General features: G+C 41.6%; 1 protein-coding gene across 3 annotated transcripts in view; it reads left to right on the top strand.

Moving 5' to 3' along the window:
* The window catches only part of COG5 (component of oligomeric golgi complex 5), a 310,681-nt gene that overhangs the window by 200,213 nt on the left and 83,470 nt on the right, over positions 1-26,998 (top strand). For all 3 annotated transcript variants that reach the window (XM_077835367.1, XM_077835376.1, XM_077835383.1), the window contains exons 8-10: positions 16,788-16,953; positions 17,886-17,998; positions 18,096-18,173. In XM_077835367.1, coding sequence (XP_077691493.1) covers positions 16,788-16,953; positions 17,886-17,998; positions 18,096-18,173 — 357 coding nt within the window. The remainder of the gene's footprint in view (positions 1-16,787; positions 16,954-17,885; positions 17,999-18,095; positions 18,174-26,998) is intronic.

Here is a 26,998-nt window from a genome sequence, read left to right on the forward strand (position 1 = left end):
CTTTGAGATGTGTGGTCCCTATCTATATTCCAGTCCCACCCTCCTCCTCCTCTGCTGCGGATCTGGTAGATGTGTGGTGGAGAAGAAACTGAAGATGTGGTTAGTCTACCCCACCCTCAGGTGAAACCACAAGGGAATGCAAGGGCACATGTGTGGGCCGACGGACACTACTACTTTGAAAAGCTGCAGCTCTGGGCATAACCCTCAGTGGAATACAGATAGGGACCACACATCCTGAAGAACTTTCAGTTACAGGTAAGTAACCTCCCCTTCCAGAAATCAGTTCCTTTGCATACAATAACCGGTGTAGCCAGTTAGTCACTTTCTCCCTTGCTGAAAAGATATTTATAAACATCTACAAGGGAACAGAAAAACCCTGATCATTTTAATAGAAACTTAAAAAAATATTCAGGACATACTATTTAAAGGGTGTCCTGTCAGAAACTGGAAATTTTTATGAATTAGAAAAAATCAAGTTGACCGTGTCCCTTCATAGAGTTAAGTAGCTAAGCCCCAACCTTTTGTTTTTAATTCCTCTTTAGCCGTGAATTTTAAGACTTCTCTCGCCTTCAAATGGCCCAGCCTTCACTAATTGACTGACTGTGGGATTACAGTGAGCACCTAAATGATGACACATGGGCAGAAAGCAAGCAGGAGCCAGCGCCAGACAGCACCAGGTTCCCAGCCCTATCCTGTGTTCTCCTACTTCTGTGTTTCAGTAATGGGATCTCAATCTACAACTGCAGGGACGGGCCAACAGAAGGGCAATGGTGGTACCTTAAGACTGCTGCTTCTGTCTCCCATCAGAAAATGAGAGCTACATCTTTAAAAGAGAAACTTAATCTCAAAATTAAATGCTAAATTGGAATTCTTTTCTAACGGGCTTTAAAAATTGGTAAAGTTGTGTGGGAGGTGAGAGCAGCACTTGAGCAAGTTTGATTTGTGTCAGATTCCATTATTTCCCTATTTCATGTTAATATTTAACAAACTGGTCTCTCCTGTGCATTCATACTCTCTGAGTTCAGTTGTTATATTTTTAAGATACTTTTGTAATTCTTGAGCACTAACTGGCTTCTGTCTTTAAAGGTAGAAGATTCTTTCTTTTTTTTTTAAATGGTTGTCATGTTTATAGCCTTAGACTTGGTAAACTCTGGAATATTGCTTGATGTTTCATGTAATAATTCTTTACAACAGTTCTTGGTGCCTTTCTGTTCCATTAGCTCTTCACCATCTGTTATGCTGATGACACTGTTAGAGGGAGTAAGTGTTCTGGCAAGCTTTTTAGTTGTGCTGAAAAGTCTTATTTCTTTGCTTTCTAGTGATTTGTTGTTGCTATATAATTTTCTCAACTATAATCTTTGAAGGGAGCTTATATTGCAGTGCTCCCGTTATGCTAAGGGGCAGAGGATTGGAAATACTGACCAGAAGTTGAGATGGTAATGGGGCTAATTGCTATTTTCTTAATGCTTTTAAAGTTGGAAATAAAAAAGAAATTACATATACCAAAAGCTAGCGCAAATTTCAAATGTGGCCCACTAAAACTTGAAGAATTCCCCTACTGTAGATCTTAAACACCAACTATGTTTAAACTTGTAATATTCATTCAAAAACTTGGGAAATTCAGAAACAAAACAACTGGTTAAAAACACGTTGAGATTGAAAGTGTGCTTCCGTGCAGTCTAGCTAACACCTCAAACCGATGTTCCCTTCTGTACAAGAGTTTGACAACTTAACTTTGCCCTCCAACATTTGGAAAAACATATGCAAGGATCAAAATAAAAAACTGACAATTGGAAAAGGATCCTTGAATAGGAGATGGGATTCTTATCTTCTCCTTGTAAACTGTCAATTTGACCTTTTGTCATATATTTTTTCAAATTTTAGGGGGCAAAGCTAAGGTTGAGTGAGTGGAGTGAAAGTGAATGATGAAGGATTATACTTTAGTGGCACATAAAGTGGGCCCCTTAGCTGTTCATTTCCAGACATTCTGACACTTAGGATTTTTTATAAAGATGTGAAATCTTTGTGAAAAGAGTGTAATCTTGGCTTTGGGACTTAGCTGAACTTTATTGAAATGCAATTTCAGCTTCAACTTCCATTCTAACAAACTGTTTTATCTGCACATAAATAATAAGCGGACAACGTACTCTGACCCAGTACCCTAAGAATTTCAGCAATTTAATTAAAAAGAAAATGAGTACTTGTGGCACCTTAGAGACTAACGAATTTATTTGAGCATGAGCTTTCGTGAGCTACAGCTCACTTCATCAGATGCATACCGTGGAAACTGCAGCAGACTCTATATATACACAGAGAATATGAAACAATACCTCCTCCCACCCCACTGTCCTGCTGGTAATAGCTTATCTAAAAGCCATTTCCAGCACAAATCCAGGTTTTCTCACCCTCCACCCCCCCACACAAATTCACAGTGAATTTGTGTGGGGGGGGTGGAGGGTGAGAAAACCTGGATTTGTGCTGGAAATGGCTTTTAGATAAGCTATTACCAGCAGGACAGTGGGGTGGGAGGAGGTATTGTTTCATATTCTCTGTGTATATATAGAGTCTGCTGCAGTTTCCACGGTATGCATCTGATGAAGTGAGCTGTAGCTCACGAAAGCTCATGCTCAAATAAATTCGTTAGTCTCTAAGGTGCCACAAGTACTCATTTTCTTTTTGCGAATACAGACTAACACGGCTGTTACTCTGAAACCAGCAATTTAATTAATTTTGTTCCCTGAAATAATTTTGACTGTCACTAATTGAGGTGGCTGACTTTGTCTAACTGTGCACTTGTTTGAACTCTTTAAATAGCTTTTACGATTTTGTCTAGAATCATTATTCATAGTGGTAGTGCTTGTAATTTACTAGTGTGTGCCAAGTATAATGATACTGTGCTGACCAATTTCAAGTCTAGAGGGATTTGCTAAAAGCGTCTTTAATTTCTAACCTCATTTCTACAAATATATTAGAAGCAAGAGGAAGACCAAGGACAGGGTAGGCCTGTTACTCAATTGGGCGGGGGGGACAATAACAAAAAATGTGGAAATGGCAAAAATGGTAAATAACATTTTTGTTTCAGTTTTTACCAAAAAGCTTAGTAGCGATTGGACATCTAACATAGCGAATGCCAGTAAAAATGAGGTAGAATCAGAAGCCAAAATAGGGAAAGAACAAGTTAAAAATTATTTAGACAAGTTAGATATCTTCAAGTCACCAGGGCCTGATGAAATACATCCTAGAATTCTCAAAGAGCTGATTGAAAAGTCATGGAAGATGGGAGAGATTCTAGAGGACTGAAAAAGGGCAAATATAGTGCCAATCTAAAAATAGGGGGATAAGAACAACCTGGGGAATTACAGACCAGTCATTTTAACTTCAGTACCTGGAAAGATAATGGAGCAAATAATTAAGCAATTTGCAAACACCTAGAAGATAATAAGGTGGTAAGTAATAATCAGCATGAATTTGTCAAGAACCAATCCTGTCAAACCAAACTCATAGCTTTCTTTGACAGAGGAACAAGCCTTGTGGATAGGGGGGAAGCAATAGATGTGGTATATCTTGACATTAGTAAGGCTTTTGATACTGTCTCGCATAACCTCCTCATAAAAAAACTAGGCAAATACAACCTAGATGGAGCTACTATAAGATGTGGGCATAACTGGTAGGAAAACCATTCCCAGAGAGTAGTTGTCAGTGATTCACAGTCAAGCTGGAAGGGCATATCGAGTGGGGTCCCTGAGGGATCAGTTCTGGGTCTGGTTCTGTTCAATATCTTCATCAGTGATTTTGATAATGGCATAGGGAGTACACTTCTAAAGTTTGCGGACGATAACAAGCTTGGAGGAGTTGAAAGTGCTTTGGAGGATAGGATTAAAATTCAAAATGATCTGAACAAACTGAAGAAATGGTGTGACGTAAATAGGATGAAATTCAATAAGGACAAATGCAAAGTACTCCACTTAGAAAGGAACAGTCAGTTGCACACATGCAAAATGGGAAATGACTGCCTAGGAAGGAGTACTACGTTAAAGGGTCTGGGGGTAATAGTGCATCACAAGCTAAATATGAGTCAAGAGTGTAACACTGTTGCAAAAACAAACATAATTCAGGGATGTAATAGCAGGAGTGTTGTAAGCGAGACATGAGAAGTAATTCTTCTACTCTACTCCACGGTGATATGGCCTCAACTGGAGTATTGTGTCCAGTTCGGGGCACCACATTTCTGGAAAGGCATGGACAAATTGGAGAAAGTCCAAAGAAGAGCAACAAAATGATTAAAGGTCTAGAAAACGTGACCTATGAGGGAAGATTGAAAAAATTGGGTTTGTTTAGTCTGGAGAAGAGAAGACTGAGAGGCGATATGATGATAGTTTTCAAGTACATAAAAGGTTGCTCCAAGGAGGAGGGAGAAAAATTATTCTCCTTCATCTCTGAGGACTGGATAAGAAGCAATGAGCTTAAATTGCAGCAAGGGCGGTTTAGGTTGGACATTGGGGAAAACTTAGTGTCAGGGAAGTTAAACTCTGGAATAAATTGCCTATGGAGGTTATGGAATCTCCATCATTGGAGATTTTTAAGAGCAAATGTCTGTCAAGGAGGTCTAGATAATATTTAGTCCTGCCTTGAGTGCAGGGGACTGGACTATATGACCTCTCGAGATCTCTTCCAGTCCTATGATTCTTTCTGTATGCTTGCATTAACGATCTCTTTACATCTTGTGCCCAATCACTCTAAAGAGATTTTAACTTTTTAATAACAGGTTTGGTTCTCTAAACACTTGAATTCTTCATCTGTTACCTCTGTATATTGGAATTTGACTTAGAAAAAATGCTCCTTCTTTGTGTAGTCTTTAACCCTTTTGCATCATCAGTTATAACACAATCTTTTATTGAGTAATGCAGTGTGCATTGAGAACATCCCAACTTCTATCCCAAAGGCATTAGTATTTCTTACGTTCCTTATTATCTGTCTTTAGTCCCTGATTAGGATTTTTAACTCGCCTGATCATATTCATTTGTAGTTGTCTAATTTCCATATATTTGTGTGTGTGTGTATATAATATAAAGTTTGTAGCTCACTTGGTTCATTACTGTGCAGTGGATTGGGAGGCGTGCATGATACTTATGTTCTCAGAAAATGAAACCTTTTGCTTCATATAAAGTACTAGCTTTATTTCCAAAGGGAATGGTTCTAACATCATCATTTTTACAGCCACCATTCATGAAAACTGATCTGATTATAAACCTCAGAAGTAAGTTTCTTTCCTGTCAGCTAAAAAATTATGCGTTTTTGTCAGTGCACCCTCATGGAAATTGACTAGTATTTGTAAGGTCTGTTATCTACATAAAAATGTCTTGATCTGAGGCCAATTTGCTGTAATAATTTATTTGCTATTTTTTACTGTCTTCAAAGTTCAAACTCTGCTCCTAAAGCTGGTCTGCAGGTGTCTCACATCTGCAGACATACTGTAGTGCAGGAATCAATCCTGAAGCACTTACACGAGAGGAAAGTGATCAGGAACAGTCAGCATGGATTCACCAAGGGAAGGTCATGCCTGACTAATCTAATCGCCTTCTATGATGAGATTACTGGTTCTGTGGATGAAGGGAAAGCACTGGATGTATTGTTTCTTGACTTTAGCAAAGCTTTTGACACGATCTCTCACAGTGTTCTTGTCAGCAAGTTAAAGAAGTATGGGCTGGATGAATGCACTATAAGGTGGGTAGAAAGTTGGCTAGATTGTCGGGCTCAACGAGTAGTGATCAATGGCTCCATGTCTAGTTGGCAGCCGGTGTCAAGTGGAGTGCTCCAGGGGTCGGTCCTGGGGCCGGTTTTGTTCAATATCTTCATAAATGATCTGGAGGATGGTGTGGATTGCACTCTCAGCAAATTTGCGGATGATACTAAACTAGGAGGAGTGATAGATATGCTGGAGGGCAGGGATAGGATACAGAGGGACCTAGACAAATTGGAGGATTGGGCCAAAATAAATCTGATGAGGTTCAACAAGGATAAGTGCAGGGTCCTGCACTTAGGACGGAAGAACCCAATGCACCGCTACAGACTAGGGACCGAATGGCTAGGCAGCAGTTCTGCAGAAAAGGACCTAGGGGTGACAGTGAACGAGAAGCTGGATATGAGTCAACAGTGTGCCCTTGTTGCCAAGAAGGCCAATGGCATTTTGGGATGTATAAGTAGGGGCATTGCCAGCAGATCGAGGGACGTGATCATTCCCCTCTATTCGACATTGGTGAGGCCTCATCTGGAGTACTGTGTCCAGTTTTGGGCCCCGCACTACAAGAAGGATGTGGATAAATTGGAGAGAGTCCAGCGAAGGGCAACAAAAATGATTAGGGGTCTGGAACACATGACTTATGAGGAGAGGCTGAGGGAACTGGGATTGTTTAGTCTGCAGAAGAGAAGAATGAGGGGGGATTTGATAGCTGCTTTCAGCTGCCTGAGAGGTGGTTCCAAAGAGGATGGTTCTAGACTATTCTCAGTGGTAGAAGGACAGGACAAGGAGTAATGGTCTCAAGTTGCAATGGGGGAGGTTTAGGTTGGATATTAGGAAAAACTTTTTCACTAGGAGGGTGGTGAAACACTGGAGTGCGTTACCTAGGGGGGTGGTAGAATCTCCTTCCTTAGAAGTTTTTAAGGTCAGGCCTGACAAAGCCCTGGCTGGGATGATTTAGTTGGGGATTGGTCCTGCTTTGAGCAGGGGGTTGGACTAGATGACCTCCTGAGGTCCCTTCCAACCCTGATATTCTATGATTCTATGATGATTCTCTCAACAAATTTTTTGGTGGCCTCAGAGTGCGGCCACCAACTCTTTCTGGTGGCTGCTCTGTCAATTTTTCCTAAAATACTTAATTAACTATAGGAAAAACAATAAATATGCACATCTACATGTCCAAATCATTTTAATTTATTTATGTATGGATTTTTTTGCAGACTCAATAATAAAAATAACGTACAGTTGTCTCTGTCCTTTAATGGACCTAAGCATAATAGAAACAGATAAGGTACTTTGCATGTTCTTGGTTGTTTTGTTTTGTTGTTGTTGTTTTTTTAAGATTTGCTAGCTCTTAGGTCTGTTTCTGTTAAAGTGATATTTGAATGTTTATCACTTTTCACAGCAGCAGACTGCTTGCTAGCTGGGAGACCGTGAAAAGTGATATTAACATACAAATATCACTTTTCACAACAGACTTACTCAGCCCTGGCAAGCTGGAGGACAAATTAAACCCTGGATAGGTAGGTGGGTAGGAAGGCAGCAGGGGTCAGGGGCAGTGTGGTGGTGAGCTGATGGACCGGAGCCCTGCAGCCATACGATGGTGGCCAAGAACGATGGTGGGGTGAGCCCGGGTTGGCACCTGTTGCCTCATGGCTGGGACTGGAGCTCGAAGCCCCGTGACCAGGGAACGGAGCCCACAGTTGCACAGCTGGATCTGCTCCCTCCCACCCGAGGGCTAAAGCCTACTCCTCCGGCATTTTTGGCTCCAGAGGGGGGCAGGTCCCAATCCTTGCTGCTGACCCTAGGGGATGGTCCACTGCTTCCCGCCCCGCCCCCTGTCACTGGCCAGGAAGCTGTGGCTGCATGAAAAGCCCCTCGTAGCTGCTTGCGGTTGAGAAACGCTGCTGTAGTCCATCTCTTTGTGCGTGAATGCATGCATCTTGTTACTACCTCTTTCATCCTGCTGAGACTGTCCCTCCCACAGATTTTTAATACTGGTAACAGAAAGAAACCCCACTTTCCAATTAATAGCTCCACTTTTATCAAATTTATCTTTATTTGCAAGTCACCTTTAAATATCATTTACTTAAATCTCTGTCACAAGGCATTTGCAAGCAGAGTTGGGCAAAATTTTTAAGATGAAACTTTTTTTTGCTGAAAAATGCAGATTCGGGTTGATGAAAACATTTTGTGAATTTTTATTGAATTTGTTGAATTGTTTAGGTTGAAAAAACAACGAAACTTCTGAAAAAATGAAAACATTTCACTTTGATGTTTTTGAAATTAAATGTTTAGGTTTTTTTATTCAAAATTACTTCACTTAGAAATTCACTTTGGTTTTATACTTTTTTTAAAAAGCTCAAACTTAATGAAACATTTAGTTTTGGGTTGACAAAACATTCTGAAAAAATTTCATTTCAGGTTGACCTGAAATTAATTTAATTTTTTTTGGGGGGGATCAGTTAGTGATCCAAAAAATCAGTTATTCTCACAGCTCTAGATACAAGGTGTCTATTGCTTTAGGATTTGTGTGTTGAAATATTTCACCAATGTATACTGTATATCCTTACTAATCATGCTTAGATGTCCAGCATTTAAATAATTAAAGACTAATCACATGCAGTGGTGATGAGCCACTGGTCCCATGGGGCCTGTGCCCAGGGGCCCCAGCCAACTGGTGCGCCCCTGGAAAAAGTCTGCCACCGCCAGTGGAAGCTCCGAGCCCTAGTCACCAGGTGGGTGGGAGGGACGGGGGAAGCCCACCCACCCCCAACCACGCTCCGTGGCAGCAGTACTGGGCAGAAGCCCCCCCAGCAGCCCCCAACCTTGTCCCCGGCAGCAGCTGCAGAACAGGGGATGCCCTCCATCCCCAGCGGCCCCAGACCCCATCCCTGGCAGAAATCTCAGGATGGGGAAAGCCCCTGGCAATGGCCCCCAACCCTGTCCCTGGCAGAAGCCGCGGCATAGCAGGGCAAGCCCCCTCCAGTGCCCCCTACCTGTCCCTAGCAGAAGCTGTGGTGTGGCAGGGCAAGCCCCTGTGCTCAAACCACTCTCCGGCAGAAACTCTGGGTGGGCAGGTCAGGAGAAGCCCCAGCACCCTGATTCTGTTTCTCCCCAGAAGCACAGGAGGTGGCAGGGGAAGCCCCAGCACCCAAACCCCCGTAGCATCTCTGGGACTGGAGGAGCTCTCTCCCTGCTGTGGCCCTGAGGCAGTGGCACGGGGACAGAGCTTCTCTGGTCTTGAGACTGCAAGGGAAGGGGGGGTCAGGGGGAAGGAGAAAAAGGGGTTGTGGGGCTGCAGTGGGGGGGGCGGAATGGGGGCCACCCTGGGTGGAATGGGGGTGGGTCCCGGGGAAGGGGCAGAAAGGAGTGGGGCTGCGGCAAAAGGGGTGGAATGGGGGTGGGCCTGCAGGCAGAAGGGGAGGGGAAGGGCCCTCCACTTGCTCTGGGCCAGTGCTCCAGGAAACCTTAATCCTCTGGTCACATGCCTTGCTACCATTATTTAAATATTCCATAAAGTTACAAATTCCTAGTCCTAGCTTTGCTGTGGTGGCCCGGAATGCATCAGCTGTTTAAGAAACTCATAGAGCTGGTTTGAAAGAGCAGAGGAAAATTGTATCTTCCCTCGCTATATAGCATGATTTTCTAAATTAGTTTAAAATAAATAAAAAGTAACTTTAAGAACCATGCCATATACAAGATGAAAGTTACAAACCCACTTACCTGAACTCCTGTACTCCAGTTCCAGCAGGCGCTCCTTGCCTCTGTGGTTTTTGTTTGTTTATTTTGTTTGTTTTTTATGCTGACTTTTTTCTTTAATGTTGTCACATTATTTTTAATGGCTATGTCGTTTCAGCTATCCCATCATGAATAGAAAAAATATGGATAAAAACTGCTGAAGGAAATGAAAGTTCATAGAAAACCACTAATCTTGCCAGTCATTCAAAAGAAGTATTTGATGAAGTGAGCTGTAGCTCACGAAAGCTCATGCTCAAATAAATTGGTTAGTCTCTAAGGTGCCACAAGTACTCCTTTTCTTTTTGCAAAGACAGACTAACACGGCTGTTACTCTGTAACCACACATTAAAGAGAAGACTCTTTGCTTTCTGTCAGGATAATGCTCCCCTGCTGTGTATCTTAATAGTTAACAATGCTACTTTTAATCTACAGACCAAAACGTTGATTTTGAATGTTTCACCACTCTGGAAGGTATTTGAGTTACTTTATAACTATATTTATCTCACAGTTTTTGATCTCTTGCTCTTCACACTGACAAGGGCTAGGAAATCCAGTTTCTGGTTGGCTAGCTGAAGTATGCATACTCCCCTGCAGGCTGATTAAAGGAAGTGGATTGGCGAGCTCCAAAAGGAGACTACTGCAGTCATCTTTAACTGCAAAAAGCACTTGCCACAGTGAGGGCTATGAAAATGAGGAGTAAACGGTGGGTAGTGAAGGCTCCACTACCTTTTTGTCTCTCTTACAGTTCTCTGTAGCACTTATCTCCATAGTATCTGAATTACTGAATAGGTAATTTAGATCCACAAGGCATTGTCCCTACTGGGCATAGAGTGGATTTTGCTTTTCACCTCTGATGAGTACTACAAGCATTTTTAGAATCCCCCCTCCCCCACAGACTTTTTGTTAGTATTCTTTGTCTTTTGTTATAGCTGTGAGGCTTTAACAAAAAAGCAGGGTCTCCTTTAAAGAAAATTTAGTTAGTTACACCCTGTCCCCTTGAAACTTAACATTAGAATTATGTTCTGCTATTAATCCTCACTAAGGACAGTAACATTAGGCATGCGTTTGGATGCTGTTATAGTTATATACTGGTTTTGAAACCAAAATAACATGATATTGATAACTAGAATAGCTTTTGGAACTGCCTCTGGACCCCCATTCACTAGACTGGTAGAGATCATGTATTTATAGGAGCAGTATTCTTGGACTTCGATGGAAAGGACACAAAAATACTCCTGTCATAATAGAATTATTCTGAGGCGGCAGTGTTGTCTGAGGAGGTAGTGCCCTGGATGGTGGCAGAAGCTGAGGAGGAGGTTGAGAATTGCTACATATTTGTAACTAGAAGGCTGAGTGGAGATTTTCAGCTGCAGAACGAAGGCTGGGCTGCCCCATTGTTAGTAAAAATATATTAAAAATACCTTTCTAAGTTGTTCTCGTATTTAGAATCGTAATAAGAAGTGTAAAGTAGGCTCGTATTAATTGTTAAGATGACTGTGTAAAGCCATGTTGTGATGGAAATTACATATAGTATTTCATGGAAGCAAAATTGCCTTTGTGAACCAGGTGCAAAAAGCAATTGAAATACTTCTCATCATTGCACGTTTTAGATCAAATGGCGTTATCTGATATTAAAGTGTATGTTCAAAGTACTGTAAGGTGTCATTCTGGAAACTGTCCTTCAAAAGCATTTACTGTATTCTGAAAGGTTGTATCTAAAATGTAATTAATTTCAATCACATGAAAACATCTTAGCTTTCTAAATTAATTTAGCTCTCCCAGTTGTTTGTCTTCTATTCCAGGGCTCAGTTACTAGTTTCTAATATCGATTGTCTTAAATGCTGTGGAATTGTGCTTTGTGTGAATTACTTATGTGTAGCTATTCTTGTTGACAACATTGGCGAGTATTTAGTTATAGATGCATTGTGGAATAATGATTTGTTATTATTTATGGATCTTGTTTTAGTTGAACTTAATTAATAAGCCATTTAGGTTTTCCAGTTCTGTTTATGTATATTGTATTATCTTTTTTCCTTTTGGAGATGGGGTGAATATTTTGCCACATAGCTGGTCAGAGATTGAAAGCATAACATTTTATATACAATATGTCAGCTGTTTTACAACCGATTACAATGAAAACCCTCTTTCTCTGCATTCCTGCCACAGTCATCTCTGAACAGGGTCATCTATCTTCTTCAGAATAATAAAGACTTCAATCAAAGTCACTTGTGCAACTTTCCTAAGCAAAGCAGAAAACCTTCTGATGTGTGTACATTAGTCGAACTAAGACTTCCTTCCCTTGGGTGAGAAGCTCCCAGAGGGTGATCCATGGAGCACTTCCTCAGAGAGCTGCCTGGTCACAGGTTGCTGGCCCTGCTCTTTCCGTTTGCTGAATGTGGTTTAAAAGACAGTTAAGAATTCACTATTGCTTTCTCATGTAAGCAATTGCTGTAGTTGGCAGATGTATGTTATTTGATCATGAATGTATAGTAGAGGTGGCCAATACCATCTTGACTTAGAGGAGAGGTGGAGGCCCATGACACAATCTCTGTTAAGATGTAGTCCACACTGTGTGAAAAAGTTCATGAACCCCTGGTCAAAGGTGACTGTGTAAACTTAAACTATGTTTCTTAACTATGGCAAAATCCATCATACTTCAGTTAGTAAGCCAGAGAGATGACTGTTTACATGAGTTTTTAATAAACATTACAGTTTGTCAGTCATAATTTAGTCAGCTGCTGTGTTGGCAGTAAACAAAAGAAAATAAACTGTATTCCACGCTAAGGTGTGAGAGAGGTAACAGGTACAGAAATTTCTATTGTAAACTCTAGCATTTTGTTTAGGGATCTTGCAATTGACACTACAAACAAAATTTCACCCTGAGACCTGCACAGGCGTATCTCTACAGGGAAAGGAGTGACAAAATGTGGTTCTACTCTGAAAAATGACCATAAACACATCATCATGGGGTTTCATGTTTATTTTCTCCTGGCGATTCTGTGTCATCTACTTCTCTCTTAACTGTGTTGGCTCTGCTGTACCATCTACTTCTCTCTTAACTGTGTTGGCTCTGCTGGTCCTGCTTTGAGCAGGGGTTGGACTAGATGACCTCCTGAGGTCCCTTCCAACCCTGATATTCTATGATTCTATGAACAGGAGTGAAAAACAGTAAAAATTAATTTTAGTGAACAACTGTGACTGGTACGCACAGGGAGCAGATTTGCTTGATTGGTAGGTGCTATTTATACATAGCCACCCAATGATTTTGGATGCCTCAATTTTTGGGTGCCCAACTTGAAACACCTTGTAGGGGCCTTGTTTTCAGAAACTTCTGAGTACCCATCCTTTGAAAATCAGGCTACTTCAAGGTTTCTCAAGTTGGGCACCCAAAATCCCCAGTCACTTTTTAAAATCTGGGTCTGTCACTATAGAACCATTCTTTAAGTTGTGGAGTTGGCTCACAGGTTTAACTGATGACTTCTGGGATTCTTCTGTATTCATAACTCAGCTTAACTTTAGATCAGCATGTCTACCATATTTGATATGCTGAAGCACCAAAAAGGGGGGAGTAGTTTGGATAGAAAGGGGTGTTCTTAGATCAACTCGGGACTTTAATTTCTGCCGTCTAACATTTAAGACCATTTCAAGTGGGAGTTTTGCAGCTCTGTAAATGTTGGTGGGGTTAGAGCTTTGTGTTTATGTAGGTCAATGAAATGAGACTTGTAAACACCTGCTTTACTGCTGTGGCATGCACATTAGGCTTTACCTTGCTACTGATGTACTACGAAATGCTGTAGCCTGTACTACTTGCATTTGTTACCTAACTTCTTGGTTACAGCAGCCATGATTTATTTTAAAGTTATAACATTTTTGTAAATATTTTTAGGATAATCTCTTGCAGAATAGTCTATTGTTATCTGTTAAGACACTAATGTCTCAGCAGAAACATAGATTAATAGCAGACAAATAGAATTATCTGACCATTTACGTACATTCAGGTAATACAAAGAGTCCATTCTGTGTTTGGAGGTCAGAACAAGGCACTTTGAAAGAATATAACCACCCTGTAACTCCAGCTATGTGGTTGTGCATGACCATCTGTTTAGTAAAAAGAAAAGGAGTACCGATGAAATGAGCTGTAGCTCACGAAAGCTTATGGTCAAATAAATTTGTTAGTCTCTAAGGTGCCACAAGTACTCCTTTTCTTTTTGCGAATACAGACTAACACGGCTGCTACTCTGAAACCCATCTGTTTAGTGTAGATCAGCTAAGTTTGTACTTGGGGAATATACCTTTGTGCTAGTAAAGACATTGGCAAAAGTAGGGCTGCTCTTTTTGCTCAAAGAGATCCACAAACATTTGGAAGCTATGCCGAATGGTTTCTCAGATGGAAGAATTTTGGCCTCCTGTTTTTCCCCAAAGCAAAACTTGTTGGCAGTGAGAAGTTTGCAAGACTGTTTTCCAGCTTCCATTGAATAATGTATCTATGCTAAACACTCTAATTCTGAGATGTATATGCCAGTCTGCTAGCACAGTTGTTGTTTATTTTCCTTGCCCTCCAACTTTTCTCTCTCTCTCCCCACAATACGATTGTTCCCAAGAGAGACTCTAGTTTTTGTACTTCTCATGCTTAAACCTAGAAACTAGCTATGTGTAAAAAGTAAAATTCTCTTAGGATTAATGATGCACCAGCTGTGAGTTCTGAACCTTAGTGAGGAAAATAAAATGTGGAGTACTTTATGAGGAGAGAAAACAGTGCTGTGTGAAGCAAATGAATGTGAAAAAAAAATGATTTTAGTATATTATTTTCAGGGCTTGAATATTTTACCTGATTCGTGCTACCCAAGATAAAATACCTGCATGAAATACCTATGTGGCCACGACTACCCAAGGCCACACCTCCTGCATCTTAAAGGAATAAAACAGCTGTGTACTGTTTGTTGGACTCTTTACTTAACTGTAACATTGTCAATCAAGTTTCTATTTTATACTGTTTTTAAATGTAACATAGTGCAAATGGCTGGTTAAACACTCATTTATACATTCATTCCATATAAAGAAGCTCTTTGCTCTACGTGATCTTTGATGTATTTAAAAAAACTGAGTACCTCAGTAGTTCTGTCCCCTGCCTCTCAATAACTAATATATACTATACCCAGCAGCTAAAAAGTATTACAAATCTTTGCAGTTTCCTGCCAGAGCCTTCCCAAATAGAGATAATTATCTTATTCCTTGAATAATATATTAAATGAATAGTATTTAAACTAGCTATAGAACAAGTTTAATGCCACAAAAATTGTTGAATAAATTATTCAACAATCACTAGTAAAATTCATTAAATAACCTATTCACCAAATACTATTCAGTCTTACTTACTATCATTCTGTTTTCCTTTCTATCTTTAGTCCATTTAGTCCTATTACAGATCAGTGACTTTTCCTTAGTAACCTTCAGCGTCTATTTCATTCTCATTCTCACTCTTTCCCTTTCCATTTATTGTATTTGATATCCTCCTCCGTTATATTTTCTCTCTTTTTCTCCCCATCTCCAATATCTGTCTATATGTATTTGCCATGCTTCATTTTTCTTATTTTTCAACCAATCTTTCATTTTCTCCTGCTCACTCACCCACCCCCTCAAACCCACCTACACATAATGCTTGGAAATTTTACCACATGTCTAATTGTCGGAGGAGTAATCCTACTAGCTACAGACCCATAAGGATATGGGGATCCCCTGTTCATGGTCAGTGCTTCTCTCCTCTCCTCCATTGCCTGGGGCCTCAACTCCATGAGTAATTTGACAACATTAAAATCTTGGCTTTTGTTTTTCAAAATTGTGGTTCCAGCCCTCCTGGTTGTGAAGAAACAGTCAGCCACATTTTCAAGGTTATTTTCTTTACTGATGTCTGCCTGAGTCAGCAGGCACCTGAAACAATAGCTCTGAGAGGGATGAACTACATCATTCATTTAATTGGAGTCTGAATTTTGAAATTCATTCCTCTGGATGTGTCTGTGCAGGGAGTTCCTCACTGCTACCACCCCATCATCCTTTGTTCAGTTGGGTGCTGGCTGAGTCTCCCTCCTCCTCTGGGACAGAAGATGACAGTGATCTTGGGAAGGGGAGATCCAGCCTGCCCAAAGAGGAGTGGTGGTGGTCTCCTAGATGACTTCTCTTATGTGGCCTTACCACTGCCATTCCAAGAAGGGACAGGGTAGGGCCAAGTCGCACGGGGCCATGTGGGGATGTGCCTAGAGCCTCGGATGTCCTCAGTCCAGTCCTGGGCACTGGGAATAAATAGAATGGAAGGGAACTATTTATGGATCCGCCTCCCACTAGTGGGTATCTGAAATATGCATCCCCACCCACCAATCTCCTATGAATGGAGGAAGGAAGAAGCAGCATTCTGTGTGGGTGTGGGCGGGGTGCCTCCAGTACTCTTACCCTTCCCAAAGACTCCACTTTTTTGTTCTCCGACCTGAGCTGAATAGCTCCAGTACCTGCCTTTTCTGCAGCTCAATGGGGTTTTTATCCGTTCTATTCCTAACCAAAGAGTTCTGAAGCACAGCAGTGATACTGAAAAGACTATTGTTGGTTTTCACGCTGTTGTATTTAGGGAAAGCTCTGAACATCAACAGAGGCACTGGAGCGGTCTGTCTGCAGACATAGGAAGATAGCATGGTATTAGTTCACACTCTGCTCATATTTGTAAACTTATTGTCAAAATCATAAGAGCTAGATAGTTCATTTTTAAAAAATAAACTTAGATTTTTGCATACATTGATGGCATTCACCTACGAAAGCTCCCTACTTGCCCTGGGTGATGGAGTAGATTTTTCAATCCCTGATAATGTTTAATCAAAGGTTGACAGTTAAAAGACAGAAGTGTAGCAGGTACTGTACAAGAAAAGTACCGTATTACAAACTCTCATAACTGGAGATAGCCGAGACATAGCGATACTCAATATTGCACAATAATTTTGCTATGCAAGAACTATTGGATCTGTAACTGGTAGCCTGCCATAATCATCATTGTTTTCATCTCCTTTCTTTTCTCCTCTTCTCCCTCTGAAGGTGCCCTGTGTATAACTCATTGTTGAGTAGTGAGATAGTAACATCAAAGTAAATCAATCCTTCCCCCTTTTCCTCCTCTTTCCTGTTCCCCTGTAAGGAGACCAATCATCGGATGATAAATGAAATGAGCCAGCAAACTGTAGCACATTAACTTAAATCTTGAAATGACATCTCATCATGGGTAAACAAAACCATTATACAGTTAGAGATTAACACTTTCCCCTTATCTCCCCAGAATCCTACTCAAGTGGGAACAGCACTTCAGGTTTTCCACAATCTTGGGACTTTGAAGGATACCATTTCTAATGTAGTGGATGGATACTGTGCATCTCTAGACGAGAATATCAAGAGTGCTTTGGATATCAAAGTTTTGACACAGCCGCCTCAGACAGTTACAAGAGGTACAGTATGGGCATGTTGTTTAATTTACAGCGTAACCGTCTCTGGTCATTTGGCAGAATTGCATTGTGCTCAGTCATGTGGGAGAAAAATGCTAAGCGTTCGTAGGAATTCATCATGAAAACCGTTAAGGTTTTTTGGGAATCTGATTCTACCTTACGAGCGTTTGTGAGAGGACCGCAGAGAGACTGGTATATTACTTGTAAGCAGTGGAACAAATCTGACCAATGTATTCGATCACTTTTGTCAAATGGGAATATCTTAAAGTAGTGTTTCCAACTTGGGGGATCACTGCATCATTAAACTTAGCTCTTCTTATTTTTAAGCTGTGGTACCATGGAGAATTGAAGAACACAAATGCAAAACTGATGTAGATATCAGATTTTAATTTGAAGCCTTTACAACACAGTTTGGGATTAGACATGTGTGTTGGAACCATAATAATGGCATATGGCTTCTCAAGGAAGATGAAGGCTGCTTAAGGGTATTTCCTTCAGTTAAAAAGAGTGTTTTATTTTTGTAATTCTAATACACTTAGGCCAAAGTGTTCAGGTGAGTGCCTATATCCTTGACAGCAGCCAGTTGTCCCTCGTCACCCTGCCAGCACATCTTACAACAGTGGAGAAGTACATTGGCTTTGTGTTTCTGCTGAGATGAGAAGCAGTGAAGTAGTTAATAATGCTGACATTTAAAGTATCCTCACTAGACTTCAGAGTTAATACTTGATTGAGATGATTGGGGCTGTTCACACCTCTCACAGCTGGTGTTTCAAGCTGTCTGTAGCTCAACACTTCTGAAAATCAGGCCACTTCTTTAAGTACCTATTGATGGATTTTTATGTTTTAACCTCATTTACACACTCACACCTGACAATGTTAGTCTTGATTTTTAAATCCTGAAATGGGTTGATACGTTGCCTTCAAAATATGTTTAGGTGGCCCTGGCCGAGCTGTTATGCCAACGCCAGGAAACACTGCAGCCTTCCGAGCAGCCCTCTGGACAAACATGGAGAAACTCATGGATCAGATCTGTGCAGCCTGTGCACAGGTATTCAGTCCCTATATTTCCTCTTCTACATTAGTGCAATTTTTGCATATACCACATTAGAAAACCTAAATTATCCTTGAAACAAATTCTCTTACAGGTGCAGCACTTGCAAAAAGTACTGACAAAGAAGAGAGACCCTGTTTCACATGTCTGTTTCATTGAGGAAATAGTTAAGGTAAAGTTTTATTTAGCTGAATAAGTTCTTACAAAAATAGCGAGTGGTTCTGTTAAGGAAAATGTGATGAGAGGAGCCTTTCAGTTACAGTTTTAGAGTTCTGTAGTAATTTCGTAATTTCAGTAATGAGACAGTGCTGAAAGTCAGAGTAGCATAGCAAAGTGTATTTGTGGACTGTTTATGATCTGTGGGGTATATTTGTAGGGCATACACATCTTCTTGTAATAATTGCATTTGTTTTCTTTAAAAGAACCAATAAGACACCATTGTCAGTTTTTATTCGTGATCATTATTGTCATCCCATAATATACGGTGTCGTTTGGGTAATTAATGTTGTGCATTAGTTTTTGTAGGAAAATATGTCTTCATGTGGTATCTAGTGTTCTCAGCCATCTGTTTCTCTACTTTTTGGCAATTTCTTCTCCGAAAAAATAATCATGGCTGTTTTTTTTTTCCCTTCGAAGGGCCAGATATGAATACCTATTCTTGTCCATTCATTTGTATTGTTTTCTATTCTTATTTGGAATAATTTGATTAATGGTCTCCTTCAGGGCTAGGAACAGCAATATTGAAGCCATTTGTCTGACTTAGTAAATGGGAAACAACGAAAACAAAAGAAGTTTTACGGTCTGTTTTTATGCAGACATCTCCTTTTCTATGCATATGGTTAGATTATTAATTCACACAGATTTAATTTTTGAAATGGTCTTGGAAACTATTCATATGTAAATTTTTCCCAACAGTAAAATCAAATACTAAAGGTTGAACACGGTGAACTTACTTGTCTATTAGTTAAGCCCACGCTGAAATACATGGAGTATAGCATTGCCCCATGGCCAGACACTTTGAAATCTCTCCTTGAGAGGAAATGACTAGAGTTCTCTCTTTTTCTTTTTTTTAAATCCAAAGAAGTGGATAAGCTTTAGGTAAATGTCTCTGCATACCAAAAGCTTGCTCTTGCAAAAATTATCCAAAGCCCCTTGGGCTTCACAAACTGTCTCAGCAATAGGCCAACCTCTTAAAAGAGGAAAATGACCCTTCAAGCAGCGGGAGCAATCCTGCACACTGGGAAGTTGTGGAGCAGTTTGAATGTGAGGAGAACTCATGTAAATGAGCTTTCCATCTTCCATACGCAGCAGCTCCCTCTCCTGGATCCATCCCTCTCCCCAGTATCCCTCATTACTTTTGAGGAGTGGCTGTTGGATAAGGAGGGGGCTTTCCCAATTGTCAGAGGAGGTTTAGGGAAGGGGGCAGGGCAGGGAGAGAGAGAGAGAGGCTGGGAAGTCTTTATCACAGTGTTTAACTAAAGAATACCCAAGTGAATGGAAGGAATTTTGAGGGTTAAATTAGGGAAAGACTGAATGAAATACTGTGTTCTAATCCATAAAGTGCTGAGCCTCTGTTCTGAGGTACTGAACACCCTCCCTTCCCATTAATTTCATAACGTGGGACTGAGCCTGTGGTGCCAGAATGAATTTTATAAATAATATATATTTGTTTCTCCATGATTATCTCATTCTCAATTAGTGACCTCTTCTGTAAATTATGAGATCAGTATAGAGGAGTATAAAACAAAGCTGGACAGTTCTTATTCTGGGAATGAGCTAGCTAATGCATCCGATGAAGTGAGCTGTAGCTCACGAAAGCTTATGCTCAAATAAATTTGTTAGTCTCTAAGCTGCCACAAGTCCTCCTTTTCTTCTAGCTAATACAGTATCAGGTCGTCTTACAACTCTTCATCTTGCAAGAATTCTCCCTGCATAGTATAGTGCTGCTTTACTTCTTCCTTTCTCAGGTCGATACTGTACAGTACAGTGCTTTTCTTGGCCATTATCTTGGTAACACCCAGTGTGAGGTCTACGGGAAGAAGTACTGTGCAGCATCATGTGGTGAGTGTAGGCAACAAAGCCACACAAATCAGTGTTGATGGTGTTTAGCTAAAAGCAGTCAAGTACTAGTCACAGCTAAAATTTGGGAAGCCATGTAAATCCACTCAGTTTGAGCTGTACAGACAGCTGTCTGGGGGAGCAAGAACTACGATGTGTGTTGCCAGTAAGAGATAATCGCAGCACTGAGTCATGAAAACTGTATATCTCATACTAATCCAAGCCACCACAAATTCACAGCTGGCATTACCATCTTCAAGTCCTCAGAAAAAGGTTGTAGAGAGGGGAGAGAAGGTTGAATGTTCTTTGTGTTCAGTTTCATTAGTAAACAGAGCTAAACAATTAAACAAGCTAAATGTAATAGCATTATGCCCATTTTCTAAGGCAGCATGCCCACTCCAGATGATATGAAGATGACCCTCCACTCTGCATTCTGTGTACTAATTAGAATTAGTGATGCCAACATCATTATTGCAGTCATCTTCTGCGGCAGCTGCACTTCCACTTTGCCTGTCCACCTGTTTTCTTGTTCTAACCATGGCAGTATAGGCGCCAGCCGAAGAAACATGAGAGAAGTGACCCCGGCCTTGATAAACACATGCCCTTTAATAATAAGGAAACTGGTTGCTTTTTGGTTCATTAGCCTCCTCCATCTACATATGTAGACTTAAAAATGACAAATAATAATATTGAAACTAAAGGTGAACTGAGTTTGTTTACCTGCCAGGATATTCTTTCAGTGATTTAGATGTGAGTTGATGAACTGTATCAAGAGAAATTCAGAATCTTGATGGGTTAATCTCAGGCTTTTCAGGTAACAGATTGAAAAACTTATTTTACATGTTATTGTTTTGAAATGTATTCGTAATTTTTATTTTAAAACTGATGAGTTGAAACATTAAAATTACAAATACATTTTGAAATAATTTAATTTGTTGTTCTTGTTCTCTTAATGATTCTGGTTCTTTACAATGATTTTATATTTATTTAAAAAATAGATTTGATTCACCTTTAAAGAACTGGTAGGTGCCTTCAACTGTTCTACCCTATTTCTTTTCCCTTTCAATCGTTAGTGACTAATCCTGCTGCAATGAAGGCCAATAGCTAAGTTAGCATTAATTTCAGGATCTAGCCTATCTTTTTATGAGAGCCCATTACCTAATCATATAGGTAAGAATCTGGTTGAGCCCCTTGTGATACGGAGTTGAAACTGAACTCTGATCTTCACATACGGTAGATCCTCCACTCCTACACACATTTCAGTTAGTGGCATTACAAAGTGAAAAGCAGTTTTCACAGCATGACAAAACATTTTGTGTTTTTGGCAATTGTGATCGGTGGAGACACATGAGATGTGGCTCCCTCCATTCAGACAGGAGGGAGCCAATGACAGGACACTCCATGAGCAGCTCTTCTTTCCTCCCTTTGGTCTGCTAGTGCCCAGATTTGTTAACAATCCAATTAGACTGCAAAGGCCATCATTCCTCCAGACTTTTCGGGAAGAGGGTGGGCTGAGGGATGAATGGGTTTATTGTTATTATTATTATTATTACTATTACTATTATTATTTCATTTTATTTTTAATTTAATTTATTGGAGCACTGGACTGTGATTCAGGATTCTATTGGGTTCTGTTCCCAGCTCTCGCTGGCATGCTGAGTGACCTCTGGCAGATCACTTCCCCTCTTTGTGACGTAGTTTCCCCATCTATAAAGTGGGGATAATGATACTGATCACCTTCATTAATCACTTCAAGATAAACTGATTAAAAGTGCCACATAAGAGCTATTCTTTGGCATGTTATGGAGGGCTTTTTTTCTCATACCTCCTGGTGGGTATTTTTGGAGTGGTATAAGTAGTATATTTTATTAAATTGTCAATTTTGGAATTGTGAAATTTCAATTACACAAAAGTGCCTAGGACTCTGTGTGTGTGTGTGTGTGTGTGTGTGTGTGCGCGTGCGTGTGGGGGGTATGTGTGTGTGTGGGGGGTGTGGGTGTTAAAAATGCATTTTAAAAAACCAACAATAAATCTGCATTTCACAAAAATACTGTTGAAAAACATTTTTTTTTCAAAACTGTCAAAAAAAATGTAGCTTGTTTCATTTCAGATGTGAATGTTTTCACATTCGTTTATTGACAGAATTGCAAATGGTCCCAAGTGGAAAAACTGAAAAGCCAGTAGAATTATTGCCTTCTGTGAATTTGGAGAAAATATCATTTTATTTAGTTTTTTCTTAATTACTATAGGTATGATTTTTTTTTCCAAAAATTTTATAAAAGCACAAGTGGGCACAGAAACTACTTAAATATTATTATTATTTATTACTAATCAGTTAAATACAGATATGGTGTCTGGCCCAGTACAAGACAAGAGTAAAGACACCAGTCCTGATCTTACAAACACTTAATACTCACTCAATTTTAAACACAGGGACGCCCATTGACTTAATTGAGGATACTCATGTGCTCAAATGTAAGCATGTACATAAATGTTTGCAGGATTGGAGCTACAGTTCCTGCCTTAAGGTACAATGTGTTTGCATTCTAAGCCCTAATCCTGGAATTGAGTAAACTCTTATATCTGCATGAAGACGCACTGAAGGTAAATTTAATACAAATTTATATTGCAGATTCAGGGGCTTATATGAAATAAATTCTAACTACATTGTGTTGAATGTAATTTTTTCCTTCTTTTCCCTTAAATTTAATTTTTATTTTTACCTGGGACAATGTCTAAAAATGCATCATTAAGAATAGATGGGTTTTTTGTTTATTTTTTCTTGGGGGATGGCGTGAGGGGGTGGGTTAGGCTTGGCTGACTCAGGAGACTGATAGTGGCACGTGGTACTCTTCACCTGTGGCTTGCTAGGTTTGATGATGAGTGGAAGCTAACGTGAAATGAGTTGGTAGTTTCAGTCTGGTTCCTAATGAAGAAGAATACACTTAATAAAACCACCGTCATTGTTTGCATTAATTATTGTTATTGCCAGTCTCACTAGAGAAGTAAGGACTGGGTATACTTGCAGATAGAACTACCCCTCACCCTGAGATGTGGTTCTTCTTTGAGTGCTTGCTCAGGTCGATTCCTTTCTAGGTGTGTGCATGCCCAGGTGAACAGTTGTTGGAGATTTTTGCCTTAGCAGTATCCATAGGGTCAACAGTGGTGCCCTGTGGAGTGCCACTCTCATGCATCGGTATATTAGGTGTCCCTGGCCCTATGCCCTCTCAGTTCCTTCTTACCGCCTGTGATGCTTCGATTCCCACTTCCCCTTGCTTTGCAAGTGGATAGCATTTTTTCTCTCAACTCTTCACTATTGTTCTTTGTATATACTTGTTTACAGTAGTTAGTGAGTAAGTAGGTGTTAAGTGTTAGTAGTTAGTAAGGTTAGCGTCCTAGCAGGGGATTTACCCCGGAACGGGACATGCCCCAGTCCCCAGTTTTTAAGCCCTCATCTGCCTGTAACAGGCCTACGCATTATCAGCATTATCTCTGGGCTACACTCTGCAATTCTCGGTCGTTCCTCCATTCCGCCCCCCTTCCCCGTCCCTCTTCAGGGACCCTTCTCACAAGCAACTTCTCGTTCAGGAGGTCGACAGCCTTCTGAAGCCAGGGGCAGTGGAGGAGGTCCCTTGGGAAATGAAGGGGAAAGGATTCTACTTCCTTTATTTCCTAATCCCAAAAGCAAAAGGGAGCCTAAGACCCATTCTGCAATTGTGGCACCTCAACAAATATCTCAAGAAGTTGACGTTCCGCATGGTCTCCCTGGCTTCCTTCATTCCCGCCCTGGATCTGGTAGACTGGAACGCTGCTCTTGACTTGAAAGACGCGTATTTTCATATTTCCATCTTTCAAGGACACAGAGGGTTCCTCAGTTTTTTGGTGGGCCAGTGTCATTTCCAATTCTCACTGGCCCCGTGGATGTTCACAAAGCGCCAGTAGCCACTTGTGTGAGTCTCCAGGTCTATCTGTATCTCGACAACTGGCTCATCAAGGGCAGAGGAGTCTTAGTCTGGTGTGTTCTGTCACAACCTGGGACTGTTAATAAACGAAAAGAAATTGACCCTCATACCATGGAACAGATAGAGTTCATAGGGGCGGTCTTCAACTCCACGTGGGCCAGAACTTTCCTTCCAGAGGCCCGTTTCCAAGCCATGTTGGGCTTGATCCCGCATATAAGGGACCACCCACTCACACAGCCCGCACCTGCCTGAGGTTGTTAGGTCACATGGCAGCATGTATTTACGTGATCTGTCATCCCTGGCTCCATCTCTGGCCGCTGCAAGTGTGGCTGGCATCAGCCCACACCCCTAACAGGCACAATCTAGACCTGGTAGTCAGGGTGCCAGACCATATCTGGTCGTCCCTGGAAAGGTGGGTGGCCCCAGATCAGTGCTGGAGGGAGTTCCCTTCGCAGCCCCATCCCCATCACTGACCCTGGTTTCCGATGCCTTGGACCTGGGCTGGGGATCCCACCTGGGCAGGCTCAGCACGCAAGGCTGCTGGTTGCAGAATGATAGCTCCCTCCACGTAAATGTCAGGGAGCTCAGAGCGGTTCTCTTGGCCTGCCAGGCTTTCCGGTCCCTCCTGGAAGGCAAGGCGGTACACCATCGCAATGTTTTACAGCAACAAGCAAGGTGGAGCCAGATCATCAGCCCTTTGCCAAGAAGCTCTCTGGCGCTGGGACTTGTGTGCGGCATGCCATTTATCTGATGTTTGCACACCTCCCCAGACCAGGAATATGTTAGCAAATCATCTCAGCAGGTCCTTCTCATCTCACCACGAATGGTCACATCTGGATGTGGTTAGTGTGATCTTCCAAAAGTGGGGAACTCCCCAAGTGGACTTGTTCACGTCTTGTCAGGCCAGGAAATGCCACGTGTTCTGCTTGATTTGGGGGATCAACAGAGGCTCCCTGTCAGATGCCTTTTTTACTCCTATGGTTAGGGGCTCTTATGTACCCCTTCCCGCTGGTGCCATTAATCCACAGGGTCCTAGTGAAGATCAAACAAGACAAGGCAAAGGTAATCCTGATAGCCCTGGCTTGGCCTTGCCAACACTAGTTCGGCACGCTTTTGGACCTCTCGGTGGTGACCTTGCTGCAGCTGACGCTCTGGCCAGTTCTGCTGTCTCAGACCACGGCGGTCTTCTGCACCCAAACTTGGCAGTGAGCGCTGCACCTGACGGCTTGGCTGCTGTGTGGTTGAATGCGCAAGAGCAGGAGTGCCCAGCCCATGTCCAGCAGGTCCTGTTGGGCAGCAGGAAGCCCTCCACCAGGGTGACTTACCTGGCCAAGTGGAAACAATTCATGTGCTGGGCCTTGGACCAGGGTATTCGGCCTGAGCAGGCCTCGCTGCAGTTGATCCTGGACTACCTTCTGCATCGCAAGCTCCGGGGCTTTTCTTTTTCATCAGTTAAGGTCTGCTTGGCTGCTGTTTCAGCCTTTCACCCTCCATTCCAGGGCAGGCTGGTCTCTGCGCATGACATGACGGTCTGGTTTTTGAAAGGTCTGGAATGACTCTATCCCCATAACTAGGATCCAGTCCCTCCTGGAGACCTGAATCTCATGCTGGCACAGCTCATGGGTCCCCCCTTTGAGCCCTTGGCTTCCTGTTCTCTTCTTCTACTCTCCTGGAAGGTCTCATTCTTCGTGGTGATAACGTCTGCCCACAGGGTCTCTGAGATTAGGGCACTAACCTAGGATCCGCCATATACAGCGTTTTTCAAAGACAAGGTCCAGCTGAGGCCGCACCCAGCTTTCCTGCCCAAAGTTGTTTCACAGTTTCATACGAGCCAGGACATATTCTTGTCCATCTTCTTCCTGACGCCTTATGAGTCAGAGGAGTAGCGTAGATTACACTCTCTGAACATCAGGAGAGCACTGGCCTTTTACACTGAGAGGACTAAGCCATTCCAGAAGTTGACACAGTTATTTGTTGTGGTGCAGACAGGGTGAAAGATCTTTTGGTGTCCGCCCAGAGAATTTCATCATGGATTACCACCTGCATCCGGTTTTGTTATGAGCACGCAAAAGTACCTCCATTGGCGATTGGAACCGCCCACTCGATTAAGGTGCAAGCCATGGCGGCGGCCTTCCTAGTCCAACTGCCAATTCAAGATATCTGCAGGACCATTACCTGGTCATCCATTCACACATTCACATCTCATTATGCCCTTACCCAGTAAATTCGAGACAATGCTGGCTTCAGTAGAGTGGTGTTGCAGGCTGCACGGCTGTGAACTCTGAGCCTGCCTCCATGGATACTGCTTGTGAGTGACCTAGAATGGAATCAATATGAGCAAGCACTCGAAGAAAAAAAAAATGGTTACCTACCTTTTGTAACTGTTGTTCTTCGAGATATGTTGCTCATGTCCATTGCATTACCTGCTCTCCTACCCCTCTGTCAGAGTTGCTGGCAAGAAGGAACTGAGCGGGTGTAGGGCTGGTGGCACCTAATATACGACACATGAGTGCAGCAATCCAGAGGGTGCCACTGCCAACTCTACAAATACCGCTAAAGCAAAAATCTCTGACAGCTGGGCACGTGGGCATGCACACACCTAGAATGGAATGGACATGAGCATCACATCTCGAGGAACAACAGTTATGAAAGGTAAGTAACCATTGTTTTCTCAAGGTCAAGGTGAAAAGCATATTAGAAGCGTGTAGGAAACCTTACACTGCTGCCCATGCTGGACTTGTTTTCTGGGTACAAGAAAATGTTAGTCTCTTGGGTGGCCACTGACTTTCTGAAGTACTAGATTTACTTTGTTTCAGTTTATACTTATCTTTCATGGGTATGAGAGGATTGATGTTTTTGAAGCACTTAAAAGACACAGGAAATTATATAAGAACTTAATATTTTTACTACTTGGAAACAGATTTTCTTAGGAATCACCAAAGTGTTCTAATGGTGAGTTTCAAAACTATATGCTCTT

The sequence above is a fragment of the Eretmochelys imbricata genome, chromosome 1 (genome assembly GCF_965152235.1).
Source record: "Eretmochelys imbricata isolate rEreImb1 chromosome 1, rEreImb1.hap1, whole genome shotgun sequence".
Classification (NCBI taxonomy): Eukaryota; Metazoa; Chordata; order Testudines; family Cheloniidae; genus Eretmochelys; species Eretmochelys imbricata.